The sequence below is a fragment of the Dermacentor andersoni genome, chromosome 7, assembly GCF_023375885.2.
Source record: "Dermacentor andersoni chromosome 7, qqDerAnde1_hic_scaffold, whole genome shotgun sequence".
NCBI classification, from domain to species: domain Eukaryota; kingdom Metazoa; phylum Arthropoda; class Arachnida; order Ixodida; family Ixodidae; genus Dermacentor; species Dermacentor andersoni.
Window position 1 is genome coordinate 105,951,241 of NC_092820.1, and position 25,232 is coordinate 105,976,472.

Below are 25,232 nucleotides of genomic sequence, written 5' to 3' on the forward strand. Positions count from 1 at the left end.
TTTGTGCTTCGAGTTGTCCATTCACCCTCACACTGCAATCGGCTAGCCTTCTGGTTAGCCCAGACAGAGTGCCCAGCCTTGAAACGAGCTGATCCCGGATTAAAATCCCACACCAGGACAAAATTTTTTTCAACTGCGAAGCTTTTTTTTGGGAGGGGGGCGTGGGGGCGGTGTGGCCTTCCTCTGCAGCTTTGCGCTTCAGTCAAGCTGATGAGAATTTTTCCTTTTATGAACATGCCTTCACCTGACCTTGCGGGCTGCCGCAGAATTGATTTGCCATTTGCAGACTGACATCTTTATCCCCTTCTGTCACACGTGTACCCCAAAATATAAACACGATGTGCGCCATTGTCTCCGCACAATTTCTTGCATGCCACGCACAGCCTCATCTTCTTGAGTATGCCTCCTCTTATAATTACGCATACTTCAGCAGCCTGCCCTTGCCTCAGAAAGAAGTGCAGCGTACCTAGAGTTATCGCACACATCATTCCTGATCTCTGTCTTCCCAACTTAGTAGCTCTACAATGGCTCGTATTTCATCTCGCTGGATCAAGTGCACCATCGCCCAGCGAGTGCCACCACGCACGTCAGAACACTTGCAGCTCAAGTCATCGCCGAGACTCAGATGTGTCCTAAGGCGTTGGGCAAAGTGTCATCACACGGGCGTGGTGGCTGCCAAGCTGTGCACCTGAAGAATGCAACTTTCAAGCCAGTGCTCCTAAATTTGACATTTGCAAACTAAGTGCTAACCCAACAAACTGCACTGGAAACTATTTTGTCGAAGCGAGGCGTTGCTCCGCCTCACGTTGTTCAGTAGCTGTAGCTTGCTATGACAACGGCCGAAAATGTTAAAACAAAACCTGCTTAGGTCGGCCCGTGCGGAGCTTTACACATGCGCTCAGTACACGTATCATCGGTAATCTCAGTACGCCTGATTTTGGTCATTCATTCGATATAGAACATGTTTAGTTATCGAGATTACATTAGCCACTGCTGCTAACTTTATTCTTCAAAAAACTTCCGCTTTCACTGAGTTACTCGAAAGGGCACCTTTGTATCTAGTACCCCGGTGACAGGAAACTTGATTGCAATAGAAAATGCCTGTGTGACCTCAGTGAATATTGGTGCACCACAAAGGCGACTCGCTGTGGGAGCTCGCTCACTAGAAACCAGAACAGTTCACGGGCAAATGAATACACAGTGCATTAAACTCCTCCTCCTGCGACACGCAGTTCACGGATAACTGTCAGAATAACATGAAAACCGAAGACCTGCTTTTTTTTTTTTTTTTACCTTATATGGGCAACGCCGGAGAGCCTGTCCAGTTCGATGCCAATGCAAAGCGAAGGACCAAAGCAAAACTAAATCGTACAAGTTCCAAAGTTTGTTTTATTTCGCTTCACCGCCAAGGGTGCTCGCCTGGGCTTCCCGGAGCACTAGTTCGCCTTAAAGAAACTCGAAACTGCACCCCGAGTTCGCATGTGTCAGCGATGAGGCACCGAGTGTAGGCCTAAGGCACGTGTGCCCACACAAATACCTTTGGCAGCGGTGATGTTGCTGTGGCGTACTTGCGACGGCTTATCCTTGTCCTTATAGCTCGCCCTGTCACCAGTACCGCCCGTCGAGGATGCAACCGGCATCGGCGCTTTCATCGTGCTTTAATTAAATTAAATCGTATCAATGGAAACCACTAGAAATGGTCACCGGTCACACGCCCGCAACTTACACAAAGCTTCGGCAAGCTATCCCGCATTATAACCGCCCGGCAGAACAAATAATGCGTTTAATTAAAAAAAATAATTAATAAACATAAACGTATAAAAATATTATATTATTGTAAGCAATACCGTTATGCAGCACGTATTTTATAATTTATTTATAATGCAATAAATGCGCCACAGGTGCGTACGTACGTGTACACGTGACCGTCAACTGCCGAAAGCCCGCCTGAATTGTTTTTTGCGCGAAAAGTCGGTCGGTACCCGAACGGCCGTTTAAGAAGTGTGAAGTTTGATGCGAGTCAAAATTTGTTCCTTAAAAGTTTCACTCTGAGTCGTAACTGTCAGGAGGGACGACGATGGGTCCCAGCATGCTAAACCTGCTTCGGGTGAACGAGCACTTTCGTGTGTCTGGTAAGTTGAAGCCGCGCTTGTTATCGAAACGCTTGGGCGCGATCCGACATGTCTGGCCATTTAATAGCGGCCGTTTACGGCACCTTACGTAACCGTCGGATGCGTACTGCGAAAACTTCAAATCAAAGCTTACGCTCTTCTAATGGGGTTGCGTTAAATTTGTAAAGGCCTCGACGTCGCTGTATTTATGCGATTTCTTTGTTTTTTAATGGGCGCGAACTGCGTTAATTTGCATCACCATCGCCGCTCCAAACTAAACAATCGCCTCGCGTCTTCTGCAACATTTGATTCGTTACAGAGCTTTAGCTGTAGTGTATGCAATGCGCAGAGCCAACGAATAATGTTGCTGGTTTGAGTCTGTGTTGTTTTTCTATTGTGTTCAACCCTAATTTCAGTGAACGACGGGCGGGCGTGCGCGCTGACCTATTCCGTCCTCAAGAATCTCCACAGCCGGGCTGCAAACGAATACATCATCCGAAACGAAGTAAGTGACTTCTATTCGTTTTGGGAAGTATTCTCAAGCTCTTCCCTCCTGTTCCATATTTTGCAATTGCCGACAGTGCCTTTTAAGTAAATGCGCGCCCAAACTGTAGGCCTTGATCGATGTTCGCGCTCCACGCCTTATCTCGGCGTCATTGCGAGAGGCTCGGGCACCTTGCAAAATTTGTTCATTTAGGTACTTTTGTGCTGAGCATATTGAACACTCAAGCAGACGCAACTGTAGCTGTTTTACGCAGATTGGTTATGTTCGTAATTTCGCGCCCGATCTACCAGAGCACTTGTATGGCCGCAATTTTATTTGCGTCGTCTATGCGATGGTCACTCCGAACTTGCGTTACCGCCGCCCATTACCTTATGAGCTTCCGAACCTTATTTTTTTTTCTTTTTTGCAAGAAGAATATTGTTTGCCGTGTTTAAGACTGCGAACAGTCAGGTTGTATAAGCTCGGCAATTTGCTCCTTTGCATTTTGAGAAAAGCAAACTTTACATAAAGCCTCTGTAAGGGAATATGCTTTGTGTGTACTGTCGGAGTGCTTGTGTGAGACCTTGTGTCGGTTCTTCGCAGGGTGAAGAAGCTTCCCCACTTGCCTGCACCAACTTTTCAGGTATGACCCTCACTTTGAGCTTGTTTGTTTCTATAATGATTGGACTGCTGAATTCCAAAACGGAAGAGCAATTAAGAAGTGTTTGGTGATAAAGAGGCCTGGAAATTACCTTGTCGAGGGAGGTACAGAACAGACAATAAGCGAAACGTGCAAGCAGTGGATAAAGTGGATTTCAGTGTGCTAGTCTCGGCAGCACATACTACATTGCGTGCACAAGCAATATTTGTTGCAGTCCAGTGAAATGCTTTTCACCACTGCCTCATCAACGGCTCGGGCGAAGGAGTGCTTCTTCCAGCAGCGGACGCTAAGAAAGCTTTTTGCATGAATAAAGCGTGTTAATTGACTGCATGCGGTGGAAGCCTGCCACGCTTTCGAAATTTCTGAACACTTGTGGTGCCACCATGGTGTTCCTGGCAATGGTGGGACAGGGCGACCGTCGTCTGCCGATTTGAAATGTCCCATCTATGTCAACTGTAAAAAAATTGTAATGTAACTGTAGATCAGTGTAGAATGCTAGAGTATTATTTCAGAAGTTTATTGCTATTCATTTGGAAGAAAAGAGCCAAGTGGTTGTTGAGAAAATGAAGACCAAATTTTTGCACTAAAACAGTTGCAAGGAAACATAAAAAGGCATAGCTGTTGGTACAGCAATATACTTGCATGTGACTTTCAGTGGCAGTGAAAGCTACGGAGGCAAGGCGTCCGCAAGTAAGGGTGCACCCGGAAAATGTCCCACGTTTTCCTCGGTGTTAGTTTAAAGCAAAGCGTTTTAGAACAGCTATATACGACAAGGTGCAGGCGACTCCCATTAATTCGGCCTCGGATCATTTGACTTATATGTTATTGCTTAAAGGGGTACTGACATATTTTCGACTGTTCATTTGTTGGGTTATATGAAAGTCCTAGACCTCTAAACCCAAGAAGAAATGGTGACAAGCCTCAGAGCACTATTAATAATTCGATAGCTTTATTTTTTTGCTATCAGCTTTTTTTTTTTTTTTTTTTGACGGCTAGTTTCGGTTCTGTTTTTAGGAGGATACTGTGTTGTGATGACACAACACGGTACCCCCCGCAGACGCGCAGCACCCCAAACGCGCAGCAGTTACTGTAAGCTTGAAAACCTAAATTCAGCAGGCGATGCCCCCGCTTCCCTTGGCGTGAAGCTGTTGTATATCAATTTGTTTTTATTTTGGCGACCGTCGCTTTTTCTGTCCATGAGTCAGTCTGTAGCCGATTGTCTTGTGGGATGTCGCGCTGAGCCAGTGCTTAAACATGTCCGCACTATTTGCCTCGTGCTGGTTGAGTTGCGCCACGAAAGCAAGAAACAAAGAAAACTACTTCAAGTAATAAAACGATTCGTATTTGTTCATTTTGCTGTAGTTTGTAATTCAACCTTTCGGACATTTCAACCAAGTCTTGTGATCCTGCAAGGGTAGAATGAACAGGCATCCACTGTTATACTGAGTGGCAAGTTTGACTCGCTTTGCTGTCTTTCTCTTATGCTTTTTGGGAAATGCGGAAGAATACTCGCTAAATTTAGTGACTTTCTCAGTAAGTCGCCAACACTGCCCCGCGAATGGAGTGTTCTGCCTGCCTCTTGTACTCTTGATCGAACTCATGTCACCTGTTTCTTCTTAAAGAGAAGTAGGTGAATTAATAGTGCCCAACTTTTTGGGGGTGGGGCTCACACCCATGTGAAGCCAACAATTGATGAAGTCAAGAAAAGCTGATATGAACAAATTATTTGCAGTTTTTAATTGAAGCAAATCCTCCTCCTGAAACGGTGATTCGAGAGCATGTGACAAGCTAATAGGAAATGAAAGTGGATGAAAAAACAATGTTGGGGGGGGGGGGGGGGCTGAAAACGTAATCTCCGCATTACGCGTGTGTTGCACTAGCAATTGTGCTATGGCGGAATCCGCTCCCTCATCTGCATTCTTGGCCATTTTATGTAAAGATCTTGCCATTTTATGGCAAGATCTTAACTCTGGGGGTGTTAACCAGCGCCGATCGTGGCCATTGCGGCACATCTCACATCTCTCCTGTGCCGTAGCTTTCGTTTAGCGTTAACTTCTTTTATTTTCCGCTGCACTATTGCTGCAGTCCTGATGCTTGTCTGGTTCGTACCTCCTGCAGAGCCAGACCTCCGCGACCTCCTGGCAGTGGCCGACGAGGATGGTACGGTGCACATGTTACGGACCCATCAGCCTGGCAACCGCCTTGCCTTGGAGACCTGTGAGTGCCGTCTGTTTGACAGTGGCGGAAGAGCTGCGCCAAATCCAAAGTGCCCTTCGAATACCCTTCGAAGTGCAGAGGACGCCGCGAACATGCACAATCGCTACTAATTGTAACGATTGAGCTTGTCGAAGTTGCCAAATTGAAACGTGCCAAGCGTCTCAAGGCACTGGCATGTCCGCGATAAATTCATAAAGGCGTTTCACATCTCGCTTGTCGATACGTGCATCCGTGGCTTAATGGTTTCAATATCTGGCTTCTGTGCTAAAGGCCCTGTGCGCAAATCCTGCCGTTCGACAATTTTAATAATGTTTATTTAATTACTTATTACACAGTACATTGTCGAAAAATGACGTTTACAAAGTCGCAAAGCTGCTTGAAGCCAGAAGGACGAAGTTTAGGCAAATCCATGTACTTCCCATAATTCCCATGCTGGTACAACTGCTCCCATTGCAGCTCCCGTAGACACTAGCGCCAGAGTTCCCTTGAGTAATTATTGTATGAAACTCTATGGGTGGCACGAATACCAACTTTTTATTTTGTTGTGAAATGCCTGGGTTCCTTGTTTGCGATTGTCGTATAGGCAGTATTGGTTTTATGATTTTATTTGCATGCAGCTATTAGGGCAGGATAAGTTTAAAAAAAAAAGGCAAATACAGTTGCCAACCGATTTCCAGGGCCAGATGTTACAGACTTGCTTGATTATTCTGACCGCAAACCCTTGGCAACACCACTCACTCCACTGAACCCATGTATAATGGCAACACATTCTAGCTGCCAGTATAGAGGAGTGTGCCTGTTTATGGCGTTCTTGCAAAACTAGAGCTGTGAATTATTTTAACAAATGGTCTGCACCTTAAGTACTAAGGCAATGTTTAGTCGCTGAGTGTTTTTCAAACCTTAAGGTTGGCAGCTCTGGGAGTGCGATCAACAGCTACTGGTCAACAGAGCGGTATATTGGAATGACTGTTTCGAGTTTAGTCCTGCTTCATCCAGAAATTGGACCACGGCCCGCACTGCTAGTGTAGTGACATCTCGGGAGAGGCCAAGGACCCAAAACAAGGTCTTGCAAGAATGTGTCCTACATTTATATGAATGTGTCGCTTGGGTGCAACTGTGGGTGGTCAGAATCAATCCGGGTTTCTCGACATCGTGATCTCTCGCATCCCAGGCGTTGCTTCGGGAGGTTAAAGAGACTTAAGTGAGACACTGGTTCAGTTTAGATTGGTAAAGTGCTCGTGAAGAACTCTAGATGCGTTTGTTTCGAGACAGCTTGTTTATTAGAAAGGAAAATGACAGTCAAAGTTTCATTTTTAAATTTCGTGCCGAAACCCTGGGTCAGGTACGTCAGTCTGATGTCACAGATTTTTTTCACATTTCAGGCCCGTGTGGTTTAGTAGCAGTTCTTTGAAACTTTTCAAGTCTGGTCTTTGGCTCTTTTAGAATACACTGTAATTCGTTTTTACCGACAAAAATTCTAACCAGGCCTCGGCAGACGGCCTCTGAATTCACGACGTCAAGGTCAGCTGGTGTGGAAACTGCAAATTTGTGTCGCCACCCCTCATTTCTGGCTTTCCAAACGTCTCCTCGTGGTAAGAGGGGCTGTTTTGGTGCTGTGGAAAGGCAATTTACTAACACAGCTTAAACAATTTTTCTCTTTAGTGTCCCCTTGAACCCTATTAATGAATCAATCATTCTCCTTGACTGACTCATTGCCTGTACCATTCTGCTGCAGAGTATCAAGTGAAGTTTTTTGAAAGGGAAAGTGTCATCCACCTGAGGATACATAGCACAAAACTTGTATCGAATTCCTTGGCTTGGATTTCAGTGTATATATCATGTGAGTGCTACTGCCATGTAAGGGACCCTGGGCCTCCGTCAAGCTGCTGCGACAGCTTTTTGCCCAGGTGTCCCTCCAGTTCCTTTTGTTTCTGGTAAATAAAATTGAATTGATTGATTGATTGATTGGCAGCTAGGTGCATCTCTTATAGGGCCCCTCACCAGGTCTGGTCATTTCGAGCTGACAAACGCGGAGCATGCAGTGCGCACCAACGATGATGTTTGAAAAGAATGACATCGCTACATGCTGTGGAAAGGTCTGAAATTTCAATCCGAATGTCATTTTCCCTTCTCCTCGTGGCCGCCACGCTCCAAGCCGAACAGTGACATACTCGCGTCCCTGCGCCTGCATACTCGGGTCTGCAGTGTGACGTCACTCGTGGTGACGCGTGACTTCGAGAATTATTCAAGGCGCCATCTGTTATTTGTGTGATCTGTTGCTTCAGTTGACGAATTGAAGTTTATAGAGATAATAAAATGCACAACACGGAAGGTCTGCATGTTTTTTGTTTTACATTGAACTGAAGCAAGAGAGATGTTCTTCCGCTTCGTCTGCTTGTTCCCACGGTCGTGCAGTCACGTGCGCAGGTATAGAAACTATGCCATTTTCTACCGTGTTGCAGCCTGTGATCATGCTCTGCGACCCGCTTGCTCTGCCCCAGTATACGTGTAGCACTGAATTGCACCGCTAGTCATGTGTGCTTGTGCACAGCTCGTGTGCAGCGCAGCAAAAAAAGGGGGGGAGGGGGGGCAAGGAGAAAAAAAATTAAGGCGGGGCCCGATGCAGTGGAGCTCGCCTCCTGAAATCATGGGTTTGCCGCACTGAAATATTTCTACCTCGGCTATTAATGCGCCGACCTGAAAAAACTTTGCGGCAGAACGCTCCTTAGAGGGCACGTAACAACTTTCAGCGTGTAACCAAAAGTTGCTATGGGGCCTGGTGAGGGGCCCTTTAAAATGGATTACCGTAGTTACTCTAATCTAACGCGCACATTTTTCCAATAAAGCTGGTCCAAGAATTGCGCGTTAGTATCAAGTACGCCCATAACTCTGCGTCACCATATTGCCATCGGCATTTCAAAATGGCCGTCTTGCACGTGCTTCGAGCCTAGCTGCTGTAGCTTCCTCCATGTGCTGCAGTACGTGTGCTTAGGCAATGCTTCCTTTGGCTTAGGTTAGTGCACCGTCCGGCTTCCTGTTTTCTGCATTTGTTCCATCAGCATAGAAGTGCCGACTGCAGTGGCATGCCGAGTTCATCACGATGCCACTACTAAAAGGAAAGCGATCACGTGTGCGGAGACGGGCAAAAATCGGGCCGCATCACTGGCGTTCGTAGTTCCCGAAAGCTTGCGGGTGGGACTGCTGCAAACAGGAGGGGAGCAGGGAGTGCAAGCAGCGGCTGCTGCTACGTACGGGGCGGCCCTTATCTTGAAAGCGATCTGCGACGGAGACAAGAGTCTACGCATCTAGGCGCACCGCGCTGTGGTCTCGTCACCTATTTCGCGTCGAAGCGAGAGGCCGCTCAAAGGTCAATTCCCTCTCTCCTGCTACCGCTCTTCCTCGCTCCAGCGTTTTTTTAAAGAGTTTCCGCAGTCATTGAGTGCATGTTTGCTCGTGCGTGCGTGACACCATGCTTGTTAATTTAGTTAGTAAGCGAATGTTTAAACGTTTACATGGCCGATAAAACTACAATCCTTACTTTTCCTAGAGCTGTCTACTAATTTGCTATCGTAATTGATGTTTCGTCTTTCGGGTGAAACTGCAACCTTTTTTATTCATCGCAACTTCAGTGCATTGGGAGTAAATCTTCAGTTTTTTCCAAATGAGAGAAAGTTGTATTTCTGTATGAAAGAATGAGGTGCGCACTACTGTAAAGTAATTCTTGGTTTTTAAGTCACGGCAAACGGGTGCACATGACAACCGAGGGCAATCTTTCTTTCTTTTTTGGTCACGGAAAACGGGTGCGCGTTACAAGTGAGGGCACGTTAGAATCTAGTAAATACGGTAGTTCTTCCGTTTCGCAAAAGTTTTTCCACCTTGCTGGCCTGTGCACGACTGATTTGAAGGAGGACAAAGATGAATTTTTCTTCAGCTTCAGAGCTTTCTTTCTGAAAAAGCTCATATTGGTTGCCTTTGTAGCTTCGTGCTACAGTTCAATTTCTTTTATTCATTACCCTTTTTCCATCTTTCCAATTTATGCAGAACTTCATTTGCCATTAAAAAAAAAGGGGTGAAAGGTTTGACCTCTTACTTTGGGGTTGGCCACATTCTGGTAGGACTGAGACACTGCTATGCTGAGTTCATTAAAACACTCGATAATTGTAATCCTCTTTTTCGCTATTGCAGCTTTTCAGGCACATGAGAACGCAATCTTTGACATGTGCACGAGGCCTGGGCGGCGGCATCTTGCCACAGCAGGTGGAGACCTGGCCATTACTCTCTGGGACCTTGACCACCAGACGGAAGTGTCGAGGTTCAAAGCACACACGGGCAGCGTCAAATGTGTGCACTTTCTTCCGGGGCAGTCTGGTGAGCTTCCCTGTGACTTGACACTTTTTTCATGCCTGCCAACTTTTACAATTTCGCTGAAAAAATGTCCTATTTTCGGAGGTTGCTTACGATTGTCGTATTGATGCCAATAATATTACGGTCCTCTATTCGTGCTATTTAGGGCAACACTAGTCGCAATTACGTGCAAATGTAGCCATCAAGCGATTTTTCAGAGCCTGACTTTTCAGGCTTGCTTATTTGGGCCTACTGGCAGCACCGGCCAGTGAAACCTGGGGCGCCATTGATGAATATTTAACAAATGAATGTTGGGAATAGTGCTCAGGGTGTCTACCAACCGGCAAAACCGGGAATTCTCAGGGAATTTGAAGTCTGGAAATACTCAGGGAATCTGTGCTTATATCAGGGAAAATTGGTCGTAATTTTTTTTTAAAGAGAACGAAAGTCACGGTATTGCTGGCTCGCGTAACAGAGGAATCGTGAAGAATCTACTTCAATGCTATGTCGTCGGCTGGAGGAGTTGCCAGTGTACAGACAACGACCGGCTTTCCGGACGCCCGATAATTCGGACAGCTTCGCAGTACCATCACCTACCCCATAGAGTCAGTGTATAAGAACATCTGAAATTCCTGACGCAAGAACCCTTCGCTGTCTGATTTTCCGGACTTTCTGCCGTGACCGTAGGTCCCAAATCGCATTAATCAAAGCCACCACCGCCGCCATTTTGATTACCTCACCGCCTCGAACCGGCGCTCTTGCATGCATCAGATAGCGATGACGCCGTAGGGCAGGCTGCCCGATGAGGCAATTGTCGCGAAAGTGCTTGCTTCGGATAGCGACGGCAGTGATGACGCGGTAGGGTAGGGGAGGGGGTAACGGGGAAGGGCGCTTGCCTCCCCGTCTATATAGTTCTCTCATAACAGCTCTGGCACCCCCCTATTTTGATTTTTTCATGCAACCCAGTTATAACAATGGAATTTTCGTGGCGCCTGAATATTGTTATAAGTAGGTTAGACTGTATTGCAGTGGCTAGAGGAAGTGTAAACCGAAGATAGGGCTGTACCAGTGCTTTTTATTCTGATTAGACGTCTTGGTTACACTCATTAGACATCTTTGTGTTCATACTGGGACCGGAGATGGCGTGTGTGCACATGCTGGTAGGCTTCACCACTGCATGGTAGATATGCTGCACCGCATAGCACAACTGCGTTGCAGCGAAGCTCAGCATGTTGAACCAATCATTGCTTGTCTAAATGTATAGTATTACGTTTTCTCTCTCTCTTTCTTCTGTCTTTAAGCAAATGGCAGAGTATTTAAAACCACTATTGGGAAATTCGAATATTCGCATGACTCTACAACTAATGCATAATTTGATGTAACTGTACCTCCAGAAATTGTAGTCGTAATATATGAAGTTCTCTGATGTGCAGTGTTAAAGATCAAAAGCAGCTGCACTGTGCAACAGCGAGACTTCTATGGACGCAACTACTTGCGTAGCTTTGGTGACATTGCCTGCTAAGTATGCAATGAAGTATGGCCCATTTGTTTTAAGTAATCCATGAGCTGCCCAATGACATTGCTTCCTGGTAATTTTAAATGATGCCCCGCAGCGCTACGTGATGTTCCAAATGATTGTCAAGTGGCTAATCTGTTTGTCCTTGCCTGTCTACCTGCAGATGTGTTTGCATCGGGATCCCGAGATGGCGCCGTGATGGTCTGGGACACTCGCTGCTCTGAACCTCGTGAGTCTCTCCCATGCAGAAATGGTTTGGGGCATTGCAGAATTTTATGGGCCAGTTTTACGTACTGAAGTTTAGTTGGCTGCGCGCCTGCTGTCATGTATTAACTGCTTTCTGCTGTCAACTTTTGTTCTTCTGTATTCCGTTCCTGGTCACTGGTTTCTGATGCAGAGATCACTTTTTAATGGCACCTTCAGATGGTCGTCTTCGAATGCTCTCAGGTGCTCCTGAAAGTCCATCTTGTTCGGATGGTCAACAGGGGGCATCTAGCTATATTTACGTACAGTCGCCAACCAATAATTAGGAGTCGACGGCGACCACCAAAACATCCGAATAAATGGGAGTCCAAAATACCGGTGTCGGCCAAAAATAAGTGACTTTATTGTACAAGTGGAAAGGTGCGCCGTATTCTCGTATCTTCACTTTCGAAGACAGCTTCATTTTTGCGTGACTGCAGCCAATGAGCGATTTTTCGGACATGTCCAATAACTCGGACGCCTTCTAGGCACCACCTCGAGAGCCACAAAATGACCCACTAGAGTTAGGCTTATTTTTTACCGCTTCATACTTTCCCAGAAAACACTATCTTTCGGCACCATTGTTCAGTGCATTGCCAAACTGTGATTGTACAGTGCAGTCCACTTATAACGATATCGAGAAAGACGAAAAATGCGATCGTTATAACCGATGATCACTACCGTATTTACTCGCATAATGATCGCACTTTTTTTGTCAGAAAAATTGACGCAAATTCAGGGGTGCGATCATTACGCGGGTTAAATTTCCCGCGGAAAAAAAAATTTTTTTTTTTTCGTCTCGCGTTTGCTGCGGGATGCGAGATTGCGGGTGTGGGACACCAAAACAAAAATGGCGGCCGGCGGAGCAAGCCGAACGCGCCGAACGCGATTTTTTTTTTCTTATCGTGAGTACATTACGTGTATTGAAACAGTTTCTTCCGTATCAGTGATGAATAATATTGTTAATATCAAGTTTGCGGCAGTAACGTAGCCATGTCCACTTGGAGGGGACAGAAACAGGTGGGCGCGCTTAGCTGCCAGTGACATAGAAATGCATGGCCGACGTGCTGCGGAAACTGCTGCATCTGTCTTCACTACTATCCCAATACGGCACGTTTCCGCTAAGGGTGGGCGAATATCTTAGCTGTGTTCCAAGCGTCGGCGTATGAATAGGGTACACTTTTAACGTATCAGAGTAAACGTGACTACTATCATTGCCGCGCGCGATTTGTTGCGTGCTCACGAGTGCAAAAGCAGATGAAAAGAATCGAAATGCGCCTTTATTGTTTTTGTTGACATCAACCATTATAAAGCCAACCCATAATAAAGGCGATTTTGGTTGTACTTCATTTTGTCATGGAAGTGCGGAAAGTGATGAAAGTAATGAAATGAGGCATCTACTTAAGAATGTTTGGTGCGTGCAGGCCGCTTGGCTTGTCTTGAAGAGTCGTTCGCGTAGCATTCGACAGATGGTAAGCGCGATCATTATTAGCTAGACTTAGCACACGAGATATCGCTGCGGCAAGTTCAGGGTGCGATCATTACGCGGGAAATAAAAAAAATCGAATTTTGACGACAAAATTTAGGGGTGCGATCATTACGCGAGTGCGATCATTATGCGAGTAAATACGGTATATCTGGACGGCAGTTGTTAAAAAAAGAATTAAAAGAAATAAAAAACGCGGAACATACCTTTGCAGCTCCGAACTCGAATGCACTACTTGCTCTAAAGAATAGATGATGTAGAAAGTAGGCTGTGAAAAACTAACTTTATTTCTAGCGCCAATGACAGTGTCAAGGGTTAGGTGCGCCGAAATAGTCCGAAATCTGCACTTGCTTTTGCGGCAGCTTCAGCTTCGCAACCGCAGTGTGCATGGATTCCAGCTGCTGTGCGAACACTGGCGGCAATCCTTTAGCATACATAAAATCAATTAAGGAGTCGATCGACGACAGTGCACTTTGCGTGGACATCATGGTCAAGGAGCCACTGTCAATCTCATTGTCACTGTCGCTCCTGCCGTCACCACCGTCGCACAACTTTGCCGTCTGTCGAGAGAGTGCAGCTTCGGTGATCGCCTCGTCGGTGACCTCATCGCAGAATGAGGCAGCACTGTCTGCTGTCAAAAACTCCTCCTTCGACGCACCACCTGTGTCACCAGTAGGAACGAGTTCCCAGAGCTCTGTTATGTCAGCGGCTTTCACCGTGTTGGTCTCAGTGGGTTGGGGGAGTTCGTCCTGACGCACAAAGCCCGCATTTTTGAAGCAGTTGTATATGGTTGACTGCTTTACTTCATACCACGCACCATAAACGAAGCGCACGGCTTTCAAAAGACTGATCTTCAGGTCAGGGGGCCCGTCTGCATGACCCGACGTGCCAGGAGCTGCGCGGTCAATGGCTAAAATTATCCACTCCAGCATGCGCCGCCGATACAGGACTTTAAAGTTGGCGATCACACTGGCGTCCAACGACTGACGGCCTGCCGTAGTATTCGGAGGCAGAAACATCAATTCGACAGATGTTAGCTTCGAGTTAACGCTGTGTGCGCTACAGTTGTCAAGTAGCAACACTACTTTTCTTACTTGGCCTTCCATTATACTGTCGAACTCGAGCAGCCATTCTTCGAACAGGTCGCGGGTCATCCATGCCTTCTTATTGCTGCGATAGTGGACTGGGATGTGCTGATTCTTAAAGCACGTGGGCTTCTTTGATCGCCCGATCATGAAAGGCTTGAGACGATGGCTCCCGTCCATGCTAATGCACAGCAACACGGTCACCCTAAGTTTTGAGTGCTTCCCGCCGGGGCATCGATCTCCTTTAAGAGCGCGAGTCTTCGACGGCAACATTTGAAAAAACAGAGCAGTTTCGTCGAAATGATATATGTCCTTCTCCGCGTAATCTTCCAGCACGCCGGGCAGCTTTGTCTGCAGCCACTGCTGCTTTGCCTGTGTGTCCAAAGACGCCGCTTCCCCACCACGTTTTTGTAAACGATTCCATGCCGCTCTTTAAAGCGCTGAATCCAGCCTCCCCCAGGCTCAAAATTTGGCCGCTGAATCCAGCCTCCCCCAGGCTCAAAATTTGGCCGTCCCAGAAGAAAAGCGAAGTTTTTCGCTTTGGTGGCAAGTATTGGCCCACTAATAGGCACATTATGCGCGCTGGTTGTGATGAACCACTGGTAAAGCGCTTCAACATCGCCGTACAAAGGGTCTCTAACCCTTTTCCGCTGACTGGCATGGCCGCTAATAGCTCCTGCCTTCACAATCGCGGTGCTCCCGGTTTTCAAGATGGTTGATATCGTCGACTGGGCGATCTCATACTTCTTCACGAGGGCGCTCACCTTGAAGCCGCATCGAGAGTCCTGCAAAATATCCATCTTCGTGTCAAGCGACACAGCTTTGCGCTTTGTCGGCGCCATCTTCGAACTGGGTTGTACCGTTGGTTGCATGCTGCTTCGGTGGCGTCAGCTTGCTATCGCGAGAGAGAGAGACTGAGTGCGGGACGGGTGCAACCGCGCCGCTTTGCTTGTTGCTTTCTTTTTTTTTTCTCTCTGTCTCTCTCTCTCTCTTTCGTAGCGACTGTGGCCGACGCGCATGAAGCAGCTAGCGCCATCTTGTGGCGCGCTGCGCCTGCTCGAGTACTCTCCGGTGCGTGGGCGGGGTGGGACGCGCAGCGTGGTAATGGCGGCAGATACGAACTTACGGAGGTAAACATCGCCTCGTCTCGACATGGTTCGTTTCAGGGAACTAAGCAACGCAAATGTTACGATTATTTCGCACGAGAAAAGCCATCCGGGCGGCAAAATTTTGATCGTTATATCCGATATGCTGTGAATAACCTATCGTTATAAATGGTTTTTTTCCCCATAGACCTAATGAATAAAATGACACTCTCATGTTGACCCATCGTTATAACCAATATATCGTTATAAGTGGACTGCACTGTATGATACGTTTTCTGGCTGCTAGATCCCACATAAACAAGAGAGTGTGCAAAATGTGCGCGATCGAGAACTGGCCATCCGCTGCGGCGGCTTCACTGCAATACCCACCCACCCATCTCACATGTAAATGCCGGCACACTCTGTTTTATATTCCAGTACCAGCAAATCACGACCCAGATTCACAGCTATCGAACGCTATAGCGTAAGCATCTTCACCTATCTGTTCCACAGCGCGTGGTGTCGATGGAAGTGTACTGCACACTTCTAATTGTCTATAACCCAAACACACCGCGGCTTCCTGCTGCAGACTGCGATGGTATGAAATGTTTTCTAGCCGCTAAATTCCATGCAAAAAGAGAAAGCGCGAGGCACGCGTTATCAGTAGCCGCCCGAACCTGGTGAGCGGCCCTTCAAAGTTAATACTACAAACTCCTGCACTACAGCTTCCCTTGTAATGTTCATTCGGGATGTTGAACCCAGTTAGTAAATTTGAACAATCTATCGGCGCTTATTGCATTTCTTTTTCTGCTGACTTCGTTGGAAGGCGGGGTAACGGTATGCATTGCATGTTTCTTACAGAGGTGACCATCCCCAGGGCACACTGCACGGCTGCCGGACCCTTGCCCAGCAATAGTAGAAACATCATTGGCCGAAAGGTGGTGAGTGCTCGACAACCTGGCGTACAATGCGTATGAGCAGGACGGCATCAGGCCATTCATTTATTAGCGCTGAAGAGGATAAAGATTGTGGGCTTCCCAGTGGCATCTCTTGCTTTAACTTAACCGCCAAGTGTCACCAGCCTTTCACGTGCGCCGCCGTTCCCCGCTGCATTGTTCACACCAGTTTCGTTTCAAAGGCTTGTGCTTCGGGGTATCCCGCATCCTAATTTTTGCTTTCACTGCTGTTGCACACTTGCGCCTGTACGCATCAGTAGCAGACTGCAGACAATGTCCCTCCCACTTGGAACCAGACGCTGGGATGACATAAGTTCCACTAGATGCCAGAAACTGATGGCATGAGTGAGAGAGGGGTGTGAAAAAGGAGGTTGGAGCTTAACCTGGTTAGTTGAGAGACAGGGAGATAGTATGAAGAACTGTCCAGCACTTGGCATTAGTGGCTTGAACTGTGTGTGTGGTAAGTTCAAGCGCAATACCTGCTGTGGTGTATCAGTGGCAGCCATAGTGTCTGGCTGCAGAGCAAGGGGCAGCGGGTTTCTAATCCCTGCTGCCGTGGCCACATTCTGATAGGTGTGGAATGCAAAAATGCTTCTGTTCTTAGAGGGAGCTGATGGACATGATGGATATCCATCTGTTCTTAGATGGATGTGCAGCTGGGCAGGCCATTTAATGCATAGGGCCGATAACTGGTGGACCGTTACAGTTACAGAAGAGGCGCCAAGGCAATGGAAGCGCAGTCGAGGGTGGCAGGAAATGAGCTGGGTGGACGAAATTAGGAAATTTCCAGGTGCAAGTTGGAATTGGCTAGCGTAAGACGGGGGTAATTGGAGATCGCTAGAATCGTCTTGCAGTGGACATAAATACAGGCTGCTGCTGATGATGATTAAGGGACTCGAGTGCCCAAAATTAATGTAGAGCCTCGCTATGGTGTCCATGTGCGCTGCTTTGTGATGTTGAAAACTCCGCAATTTAATTTTGATAGCAATTCACGTGCTAGCATCGGGGTTCTGCGGCACTCTGGTGACAGCTGACAGGGTTCTCCCGAGCCAGGAAGTTTGGGAACCGTTTGCAATTTGCTCACTGCGTGTCTGCTTCCTCTTTTCTGGTTGTTGCAGCTTAATACACCGTGTAGCGTGACTGCCTGTGCATTCCGCGACGAGCACTACTTGGTTACGTGCGCAGCCAACAATAGGTAGGTGTACCTTGAGTAATGCTTATGTGACTAGCCTTTTCTAAAACTGACATTGCAGGAATGACTGCGGATATGTGCCATTTGATGAGCCTTACTTGTTGAACGAACAAACGAGATGCGTGGCTTTATAGCATTGCCCACTGTCTGTAAAACCTTCCCACGGCCACTCGTATCCTCTGGTGCGAGAGTCAGTTTTCAGCCTTGGTGCTGCTCTGTAGAGGTGTCAAAACTGATTGGTCGTTTCTCACCAGCACCCGTTTCTTTGTCTGGGTGCAGTGAACGAGTGTTGCACTTGCTCTTGACTTTTTTGCAGGGAAGTGAAGGTGTGGGACTTGCGGAAGAACTACCAGCTCTTCAAGAACGACCCCCGGCCAGTCACAGCCTTTCCCTATGCAGGGCGGAGCAAGGCCATTCACGGCAAGTGCTCCTTCAGTGCTGTTACTGTCAGCTTGCACTTGTAGGTTGATTTCCATAAGGACAGTCGTACAAAGGGCAGCAATACAGTAGACCCCACGAGAGGCTAGCATGAAGGTCCTTACAGTCCTTTACAGAAGTGTAGCTTGGAAGTTGATGCACTGAACAAATCGGAAAGACATCAGGGTTTCAGAAAGTTCCACACTTATCCATAGTCTTAAGGAGCACTCAGAATGTTGCACTGGTTCTATTCAGGCCAGTACTCAAACAAGTAGACTTTAAAAAATTATGCAGGTCCCACACACTGTGGGAATCGATGTAAGTGAAGCTTTCTGTGCTGTTTGCTTTGACGATAATTGGCAGTGGGCGAACGTTTAATTTCTTCAATGTTTTGTCCAACACGAGAGTGGTGAGTTAATGTGAAACTTTACCTTGCGTGCACCACTGCTGTTTGTTTGCATAGTACCCAAAACACAAAGGGAGAGGTGTTTGCTTGAGACGTTGTTGCGTGCCATGTTTCATAACGTCGGAGAGGGTTCAGCATTGTCATTGCGTCATATTGGCACATCGCATCGTGGCAGAAGCATTAAACTTGAATTGGATTACGGGGCTGTATGTGCCAAAACCACAATTGGATTGTGAGGTAAGCCGTAGTGTCACACTCCGGATTAATTTTGGCACCGTGGTGTTCCTAAATCAAAGTGCGTGAGCGTTTTTTATTGCGCCCATCGAAATGCGGCTGCGTTGGCCGGGATCAAATCTGCGACCTCGAACAATGCCATAGCCACAAAGCTACCGCGGCGGGCACAGTACAGTCGCCGACCGATTTTCCGGACTCCAAAAATTCGGACATGCCCGATTATTCGGTCAGCTTCGCGGCACCGCCGTTCTCCCCATAGACCAGAATGTATAACAACTGCCGAAAGTTCGGACACCTTGCAACCTCTCGTCTGATTTTTCGGACACTCCTTTAGCCAACTCGATCGAGGGCATCATGCACCGACTCTGACCGGCGCATAGTTCGACTTGCTGAACGCCTTTTTTTTTTTTTTTTTTTTTTAACGGAGCCTCCTTGCTGCCTCACGAAGTAGCGCTACTGGAAATCCCCGCTCATCATTCATCGTTTCTGCCTGGTTCGATAGAGTGGCCATACAGTACTTCCGGTTTCAGCTTGGTAAGCCATGTCAAGACAATCCAGCAGCTGATTTGTTTCTTTCGCGCACGACGCTACGAGCAGGCCGCGTTTTTCGTTTGTGCGACTGGTGTCGGCACGGTGGTGTTTGCTTTGTGTGCTGTGTCGAGGTTTCGGTGTTCCAACGCGGCGTACGGAAACATCGCGTCGAGTGTCTAATGGCGCCGACAGTGCCCGTGCATACTGCGCTGGGGAATGCCGGCAAGCGGGTGCCGGGAGGCCTAAGGTTTGTCGCCTTCCGATGTGCTCCCTACTGACGCGGAAAATGTTCTGCCGAGACCTGCGCAGTGGTTGCATTGCGATTCCGGACACCGTCTCATTTGACAGTTTCACGGGTGCTGACACTGCTGTACTGACATGCGCAGAACTCGACGACGGCGAGATCATTCGTCAGGTTTCTGCTGCACCCATTCTCTATGCTGCACCGCTGGACGATGACTCCGAGTCGGAAGATGACGCACCATGTGTTACGCTGCCGTCGCATGCGGAGCATGCACAAGCAGTGACTGTGCTTTCAGCCGCCTATAGTGACCGTGCGACCCTCTCCGAGATTCAGGCTTATCTGATTGCGCGTAAACGGAACAGCGTGCAACGGCGCACTCACGATTTCTTCAAGCCTACTGCCGAGCCCGAATAAGTGCGTGGAAATAAAGGATTTCATTTTTTTTTTCTTAATCTGCTTTTTCGGACACCTGTTTATTCGGACATTTCCGCAGTCCCCGTGAGGTCCGAATAAACGGTCGGCGACTGTAGTGTCGATTTGACGTGCGACCGCTTCCGTTGTGTCACCTAGACCCTGCGGTGTGCTTTACTGCGAGCGAAGGGTGGCAAGGCTGTTATTCAATTGTTTCGCAACTGCGTTGGTTCTACCCATTCTCTGCCTCTTCTCTTCCATTCTATCTAGCTTCCCTCTTGATTTGCACTTTGTTAGAAAGGTAAGCGCTTGCAGGGGGTCACGGATAATGACATCTGTCGAAAGGCTAATGTGGCGACGACCTGGGAGCTCCAGAGGGCATTGTGCACATTCGACGCGGTGCGGTCCCAACGAGTTCCTCGCATCTCTTCTCTTTTCTGCCACGCTGCTTCCGTGTATACAGTCAACGACCGATTTTTCGGACCCTCTAGGGAACGTGAAAACGTCCGAAAATTCAGGCAGTCTGAAAAAATGAACGCATGCAAAAAAACGCACCCTTTTTATTTTTTTCTCAGATCTAGAGGTAAAGGGCGAAGTAACAGGCTTCCGAAACCCTGCCACAGCATCAGTGAAGTGGCTATAAGAAGAGGCGTTCAAAAACTCTGTATGCAGCCGACTGCCGGTTTATTATGTACATGTGCATCGTCGGGCAGCCGGTGTTATTGCTGCAGTGGCTTGAAGAACTTGTTGATTGTTGTTTTGAAGGCGTTCCGGTTGCATGCAATCACATTCGCCTCGATCTGAGCAAAGGTCATGTCAGCACTGTACACCGATGAAAGAATCAACAGTGCTTGCGTCAACTCGGCGCTTGTAGGTGGCGCAGGCATTGGCTCCTCATTTTCAACAACGGAGTCTTCTGAATCCCCCACAACCCGACGGACTATTTCCTCATCAGTCAGTTCTACACGGAAGTCGAGCTCGTTGTCAGCGTCAACAAATTGTTCAAAAGTTATTTGCGTGGGTATGAAAACCCCAGCAGAGCGGAGGTCGTTGATCACGTCGTCCGACGGTACTGCTTTCCACACTTCGATGCCATCGGCGAGGACGACGAAGACGGAGTGGGCACCATCGAAGGCAAGCGAAATCCTCAAGTTGCGAACAGTGGAGTTCGCTGACGAGCGTCGAAGCACCTAGGCCTAGCGTCGCAGAGCACACTTGACACAACAGACAACCACACACCACGCTAGCCAAAACGTGGCCTGCGCAAACAAACAAACAAAATGGCGCCGCTCCGGAAACTCCGCCGGAAGCGGAAGTGCGGCGATGAACATAGCCAGCGTGGCCAGACCAAATCGGTGTGTGACGACTAGATTCGGCTAGTTGTGGTTCAAAGCGGTGATATGCTTCGGCTGCAAGTGGATTTCCTTCTCAAGGGCGCTGCGCGAGGAGCCAAAAGACCTTCCGTCCGTCAAAAAGTCCGGAAAATTGGACGGCGGGGGGTTCGAGCGTCCGAAACTTCGGATGTCCTTATACATCGATTCTATGGGGCTCGTGACGGTGCCGCGAAGACGTCCGAAAATTCAGTCGTTGACTGTATACGCGTTCTGAACCAGCCCCTGATTTGGCGTGCCAGACAACAGCAATGAGAAAGTCGAAGGAAAAGGCAGAGAAAGCTTCGCTTTATAAAGATCCATGGTGTGTCGTAGATGTCGTATCTTAGTTGAACTTATATGCCAGAGTGAATATAATATAATGTTTCATGCTACAACTAAAAAAAAAAACTCTTTTTTTTTTTTTTTTTTTTTTTCATGTTAGAAAACGCATACACTGTCCACGGCAGCCGCATATCGATGGGGACGAAATGCGAAAACACCCGTGTACTTAGTTAAGGTGCACGTTAAAGAACCCCGGGTGGTCGAAATTTCTGGAATCCCTCACTGCGGCATTCCTCATAATCAGATTGTGGCTTTGGCATGCAAACTCTGTAATTTAATACACAAACAAAAGGAGAGGACTGTTTCTATCAGCACTATACCATGTGTCAACTTTAGTTTCATAGCTTTACCTTGATTGCCACAAAGCTTGCCTATGAATAGTATGCAACGGTTCACGTTACTCGTGATTGCAGACAGCCTACGACTGGAGCAATCTACCCAGCTACATCGCCTTGATAACTGTTCACTCATTTGGTAGAACTGCTGTCGAAACATACATTTCTTCGTGAATGGTTTGTGTCACCACATCGCCACCTCCCTTCATGTAATACACTACCAGTGCCCTTGAATTTATTATAAATAAATAAACAGGGGGTACTTTAAGAAAAATCAATCAACTATTTGGTATTCAGCTTTAACGCAAAGCTGCAGTACTTGTTTGCTTCCAATTGAGCATTTTTTTCAGCCGGTGCGAGGAAGTGCATTGCAGCACTCTTGGTTTGGAAACCGTGTCTGACTCGTCGTCCGCACATTTCCAGGCTACACCAGCATGGTGCTGGACCAGTCCAGAAGGCGCGCCTTTGTGAACTGCACAGACCACAACATCTACGAGTTTGACCTGCTGGCCAGCAACACGTCCGAACCCTGTACGTTGCACGCTGTCTTCGTTTTGCTGACCGAACCTCGTCCTGCGAGTCGGCGAGCCATGTGCATGTGCGAGAAACTAGCATTGGTCCACTTGTCGAACTTATTTTTGCAGCCCCGTTTTCTAAGCGGTGTCGACCTCCCTGTCAGCGAGTCAATTTTTGAGGCTGTGTAGCGCGTAAGAACTATGCTTATGCGAATATCAACTTTTTGTAGTTTAAAGCAAATACAGTGCGCTCCGGTTAAACGAGACCTGAAGGGACGGAAAATAGACTTCCGTTCATTGTCGCTTTCTTTATGCGAAGAATGCAGGAATTTTCTTAAAGATGTTTCATTTCAAGAATGTCGAGTGTTTTAATTTCTCTACGGGTAAAAAAAAAGAAAGACGTCATTGTACGGTGCTTGGAGTATCACAGGTTCTTCTGCACAATGTATTTGTTCCTGCGCTCACAGTTTTTTACTGTCCCCATCACGATGCACAAAGGAACTCAAGAACTAGTCACCGTGAATGCTGCAGAGCAACCACTGATGCCTTGACAATGCAAATAACAGATACATTGAATTTTGCTGTTTTTCGCATCACCACTTGAAATTCTCGTTAACCTCATCCTGCTCCATATGAGCAGGATATTTGTCGCGTCCCCCAGGGCATTTCTGTGAGGAATGTTTTGAATAAATAAATAAAGAAATATGACAGCCAACGAGGTAGGCGCAATTTTGTCCAGGCCTGTTTAACTGGAGTTCACAAAAAGAAGTGTTTCCTTTAAACGAAGTTTGTCACAATTGTCCCTGTGGGTGGGCAACCAAAGTTGGTGCATTCGTCCCATTTATTTGGCATTTCCGTGTAAGCGAGTTTCATTAATCCGTGATCCACTGCATAGTAAGTTTCTGTTGATCTGACTTTGAGTCAATCTTTCGGTACATTTGATCCGGACCAAAGGTCTTGTCCACTGCCCTTTCGTTATTTAGGCGCTAAAGTTAGCCTTTGCCGAATAATTCAAACTTGACCAGTCAGAATGCATGCATCTGACGCCTATGGTGACCCCAAATATCGACCCCATTACTGGCACTGTCTGTCTCTGCGGCCCTTAGGAGACAGTGAATGTATTGAAAATACATCATCTTTCATTGAAAACACCTATTTTCAGCCCACCCTAGGAAGATGTTCAAGCAATGACCGTAGCTCACAATAACTGATTACAGTATTTACCAGATTTTAAGGCATGTTTTCTTTTTTCCAAGAAAATTGGGCCAAAAATTGGACCTGCACGGTGCAATTGTATTCGATTGCACAGTGCAGGCAATTTCGGCCCAATTTCCTTTGAAAACAAAAGGTGACTATTAGAATAGGGTAAATGCACTAAAACGTCGTTAATTCGAAGTCATCGGGACCGCAAAATATATTCGAATTAAGCGGGTTTTCGAATGAACCAAACACAAAAAAATTTGCTGCAGGAATGCGCAACCTTTATTCAGCGATCTTTGTATTACTTAAAGTAATCAAAGATGCTGGTTTGCCGCGACCTGTAGTTCGAGGCTCCAAGGGTCATGTTTTCTAGTTGGCCAACTGCGTGCAGCATTTGAGAATTTCCACCGTGGCACTCAACAAAAGTGCGGCTAAAGTACAGCGATCCGAAAACTTCCCCGAGAGCGAGTGCTCGGGAGGGCTCGTTTCCGTTGTCGTCGTTGCATCGTACATGATCGCATCAGCGGTAGCTTCACTCTCCAAGGCTGAGTAGCACGTTTGTTGATCATTTTCACAGTTCAGATAGTTGGCAAAGCCGACCGCACCGGATACGCTGTCCTCTGCGCAGAGTGCATTGATGCGGTCGCAATGCTCGGCTCCTTCTTCAAGTGCACATGAATAGTCAGCATCAGCATCGGCGGTGCTTTCCTTGGAGAAGCCAGTATGTTCAAAACACCACATGATCAAAGTGGGTTCCACTTGCTTCCATGCATACACAATAAGACAAATGGCCCCGAGGAGGTCGATGGAGAACTCCTTGCCATTATCGTAACCAAGGAGCATGCGCTTGAGCATGTGGTGGCAGTAAGTCTTCCTCGTGTGATGAATGACGCCTTGGTCCATTGGCTGCGAGGTCGACGTGGTGTTCGGAGGAAGAAATACCATCCTGATAGCTTTAAGGTGTGGGATGTCGCCATGCACCGGGCAATTATCAACAACAAAGAGTACATTCCTGCCTATGTCCGAGAACTTGCGGTCCATCTGCCGAACGTAATCTCCAGATATTGCACCTGTGACCCAGGCTTTCTTGTTGTGCCGGTAGATAAGCTCATCCCTTGGCGATAGCCGTGCATTTTTAAAGCAGTTAGGCTTCCCACTCTTTCCAACTACTATTAGCGACAGTTAGTGTTTACTGAACATGTTCATGCCAAACAGAATGGTAATTCTTTCTTTGCCCTGCTTTCGACCTTTGACCTCAGTGTCCTTTGCTGCGAACGCTTTTGTGGGCAGCGTCTTGTAAAAAAGGGCTGCCTCGTCAAGGTTGTACACATCGTCTGCACCGTACTCGCTAAGCAACAGAGCCAATGTGTGTTCCTTCCAGTCGTTGATGACGCTCTCGTTTGCACTGCCGCTCTTGCCACTGATGGTTACAAAGGTCAAATTATATCGCTCTTTAAAATGGCTGAACCATCCATTGCTACACTTGAACTCTTCGTGCCCAAGTTGTAGAGCCAAGTCGTTGGCCTTCTCCCGCAGTATCATTCCATTGACAGAAAAGCGGGCTGCGTTTGCTTTCTGCAGCCAGCGAAGTAAAGCAGATTCCACATCTCGGTACGTGGGAGCCCGTACTAGCAACCGCTTCGAAGAATGTCTTGCTGTAGGCCTCCAGTACCTTTGACTTGTTCTTCGATATTGTGGACAATGTCGAGAGGGGCACGCTGTGCCTTTCAGCCAGCTCGGTCTTGGAACACGTGTTCTTACCTGCTTCTTGGATCAAGCGGAACTTCTGCTGCAGTGTTAAAGTCTTATACTTTGGCATCTTCGTTCACTGGCACTTCTGCACA

At 47.4% G+C, this 25,232-nt stretch overlaps 2 protein-coding genes and 1 pseudogene across 4 annotated transcripts in view; 1 reads left to right on the forward strand and 2 right to left on the reverse strand.

Moving 5' to 3' along the window:
• The window catches only part of CCT4 (chaperonin containing TCP1 subunit 4), a 52,178-nt gene extending 50,429 nt beyond the window's left edge, over nt 1-1,749 (reverse strand). Inside the window, exon 1 of the mRNA XM_050181200.3 lies at nt 1,538-1,749. Coding sequence (XP_050037157.1) covers nt 1,538-1,652 — 115 coding nt within the window. The 5' untranslated portion in view covers nt 1,653-1,749. The remainder of the gene's footprint in view (nt 1-1,537) is intronic.
• Nucleotides 1,750-1,940: 191 nt separating this feature from the next.
• Nucleotides 1,941-25,232, forward strand: part of l(2)dtl (WD40 domain-containing protein denticleless) — a 46,383-nt gene continuing 23,091 nt past the window's right edge. For all 3 annotated transcript variants that reach the window (XR_008613155.2, XM_055072554.2, XM_050181972.3), the window contains exons 1-10: nt 1,941-2,132; nt 2,528-2,616; nt 3,199-3,238; nt 5,375-5,473; nt 9,659-9,841; nt 11,497-11,562; nt 16,094-16,173; nt 17,307-17,383; nt 17,697-17,800; nt 22,097-22,204. Coding sequence is in view for 2 of the 3 variants with exons in the window: in XM_055072554.2 (XP_054928529.1) it covers nt 2,078-2,132; nt 2,528-2,616; nt 3,199-3,238; nt 5,375-5,473; nt 9,659-9,841; nt 11,497-11,562; nt 16,094-16,173; nt 17,307-17,383; nt 17,697-17,800; nt 22,097-22,204 (901 nt within the window). In the remaining variant the exon portion in view is untranslated. The remainder of the gene's footprint in view (nt 2,133-2,527; nt 2,617-3,198; nt 3,239-5,374; nt 5,474-9,658; nt 9,842-11,496; nt 11,563-16,093; nt 16,174-17,306; nt 17,384-17,696; nt 17,801-22,096; nt 22,205-25,232) is intronic.
• LOC140219310 (tigger transposable element-derived protein 4-like) lies at nt 12,562-15,132 on the reverse strand (annotated as a pseudogene).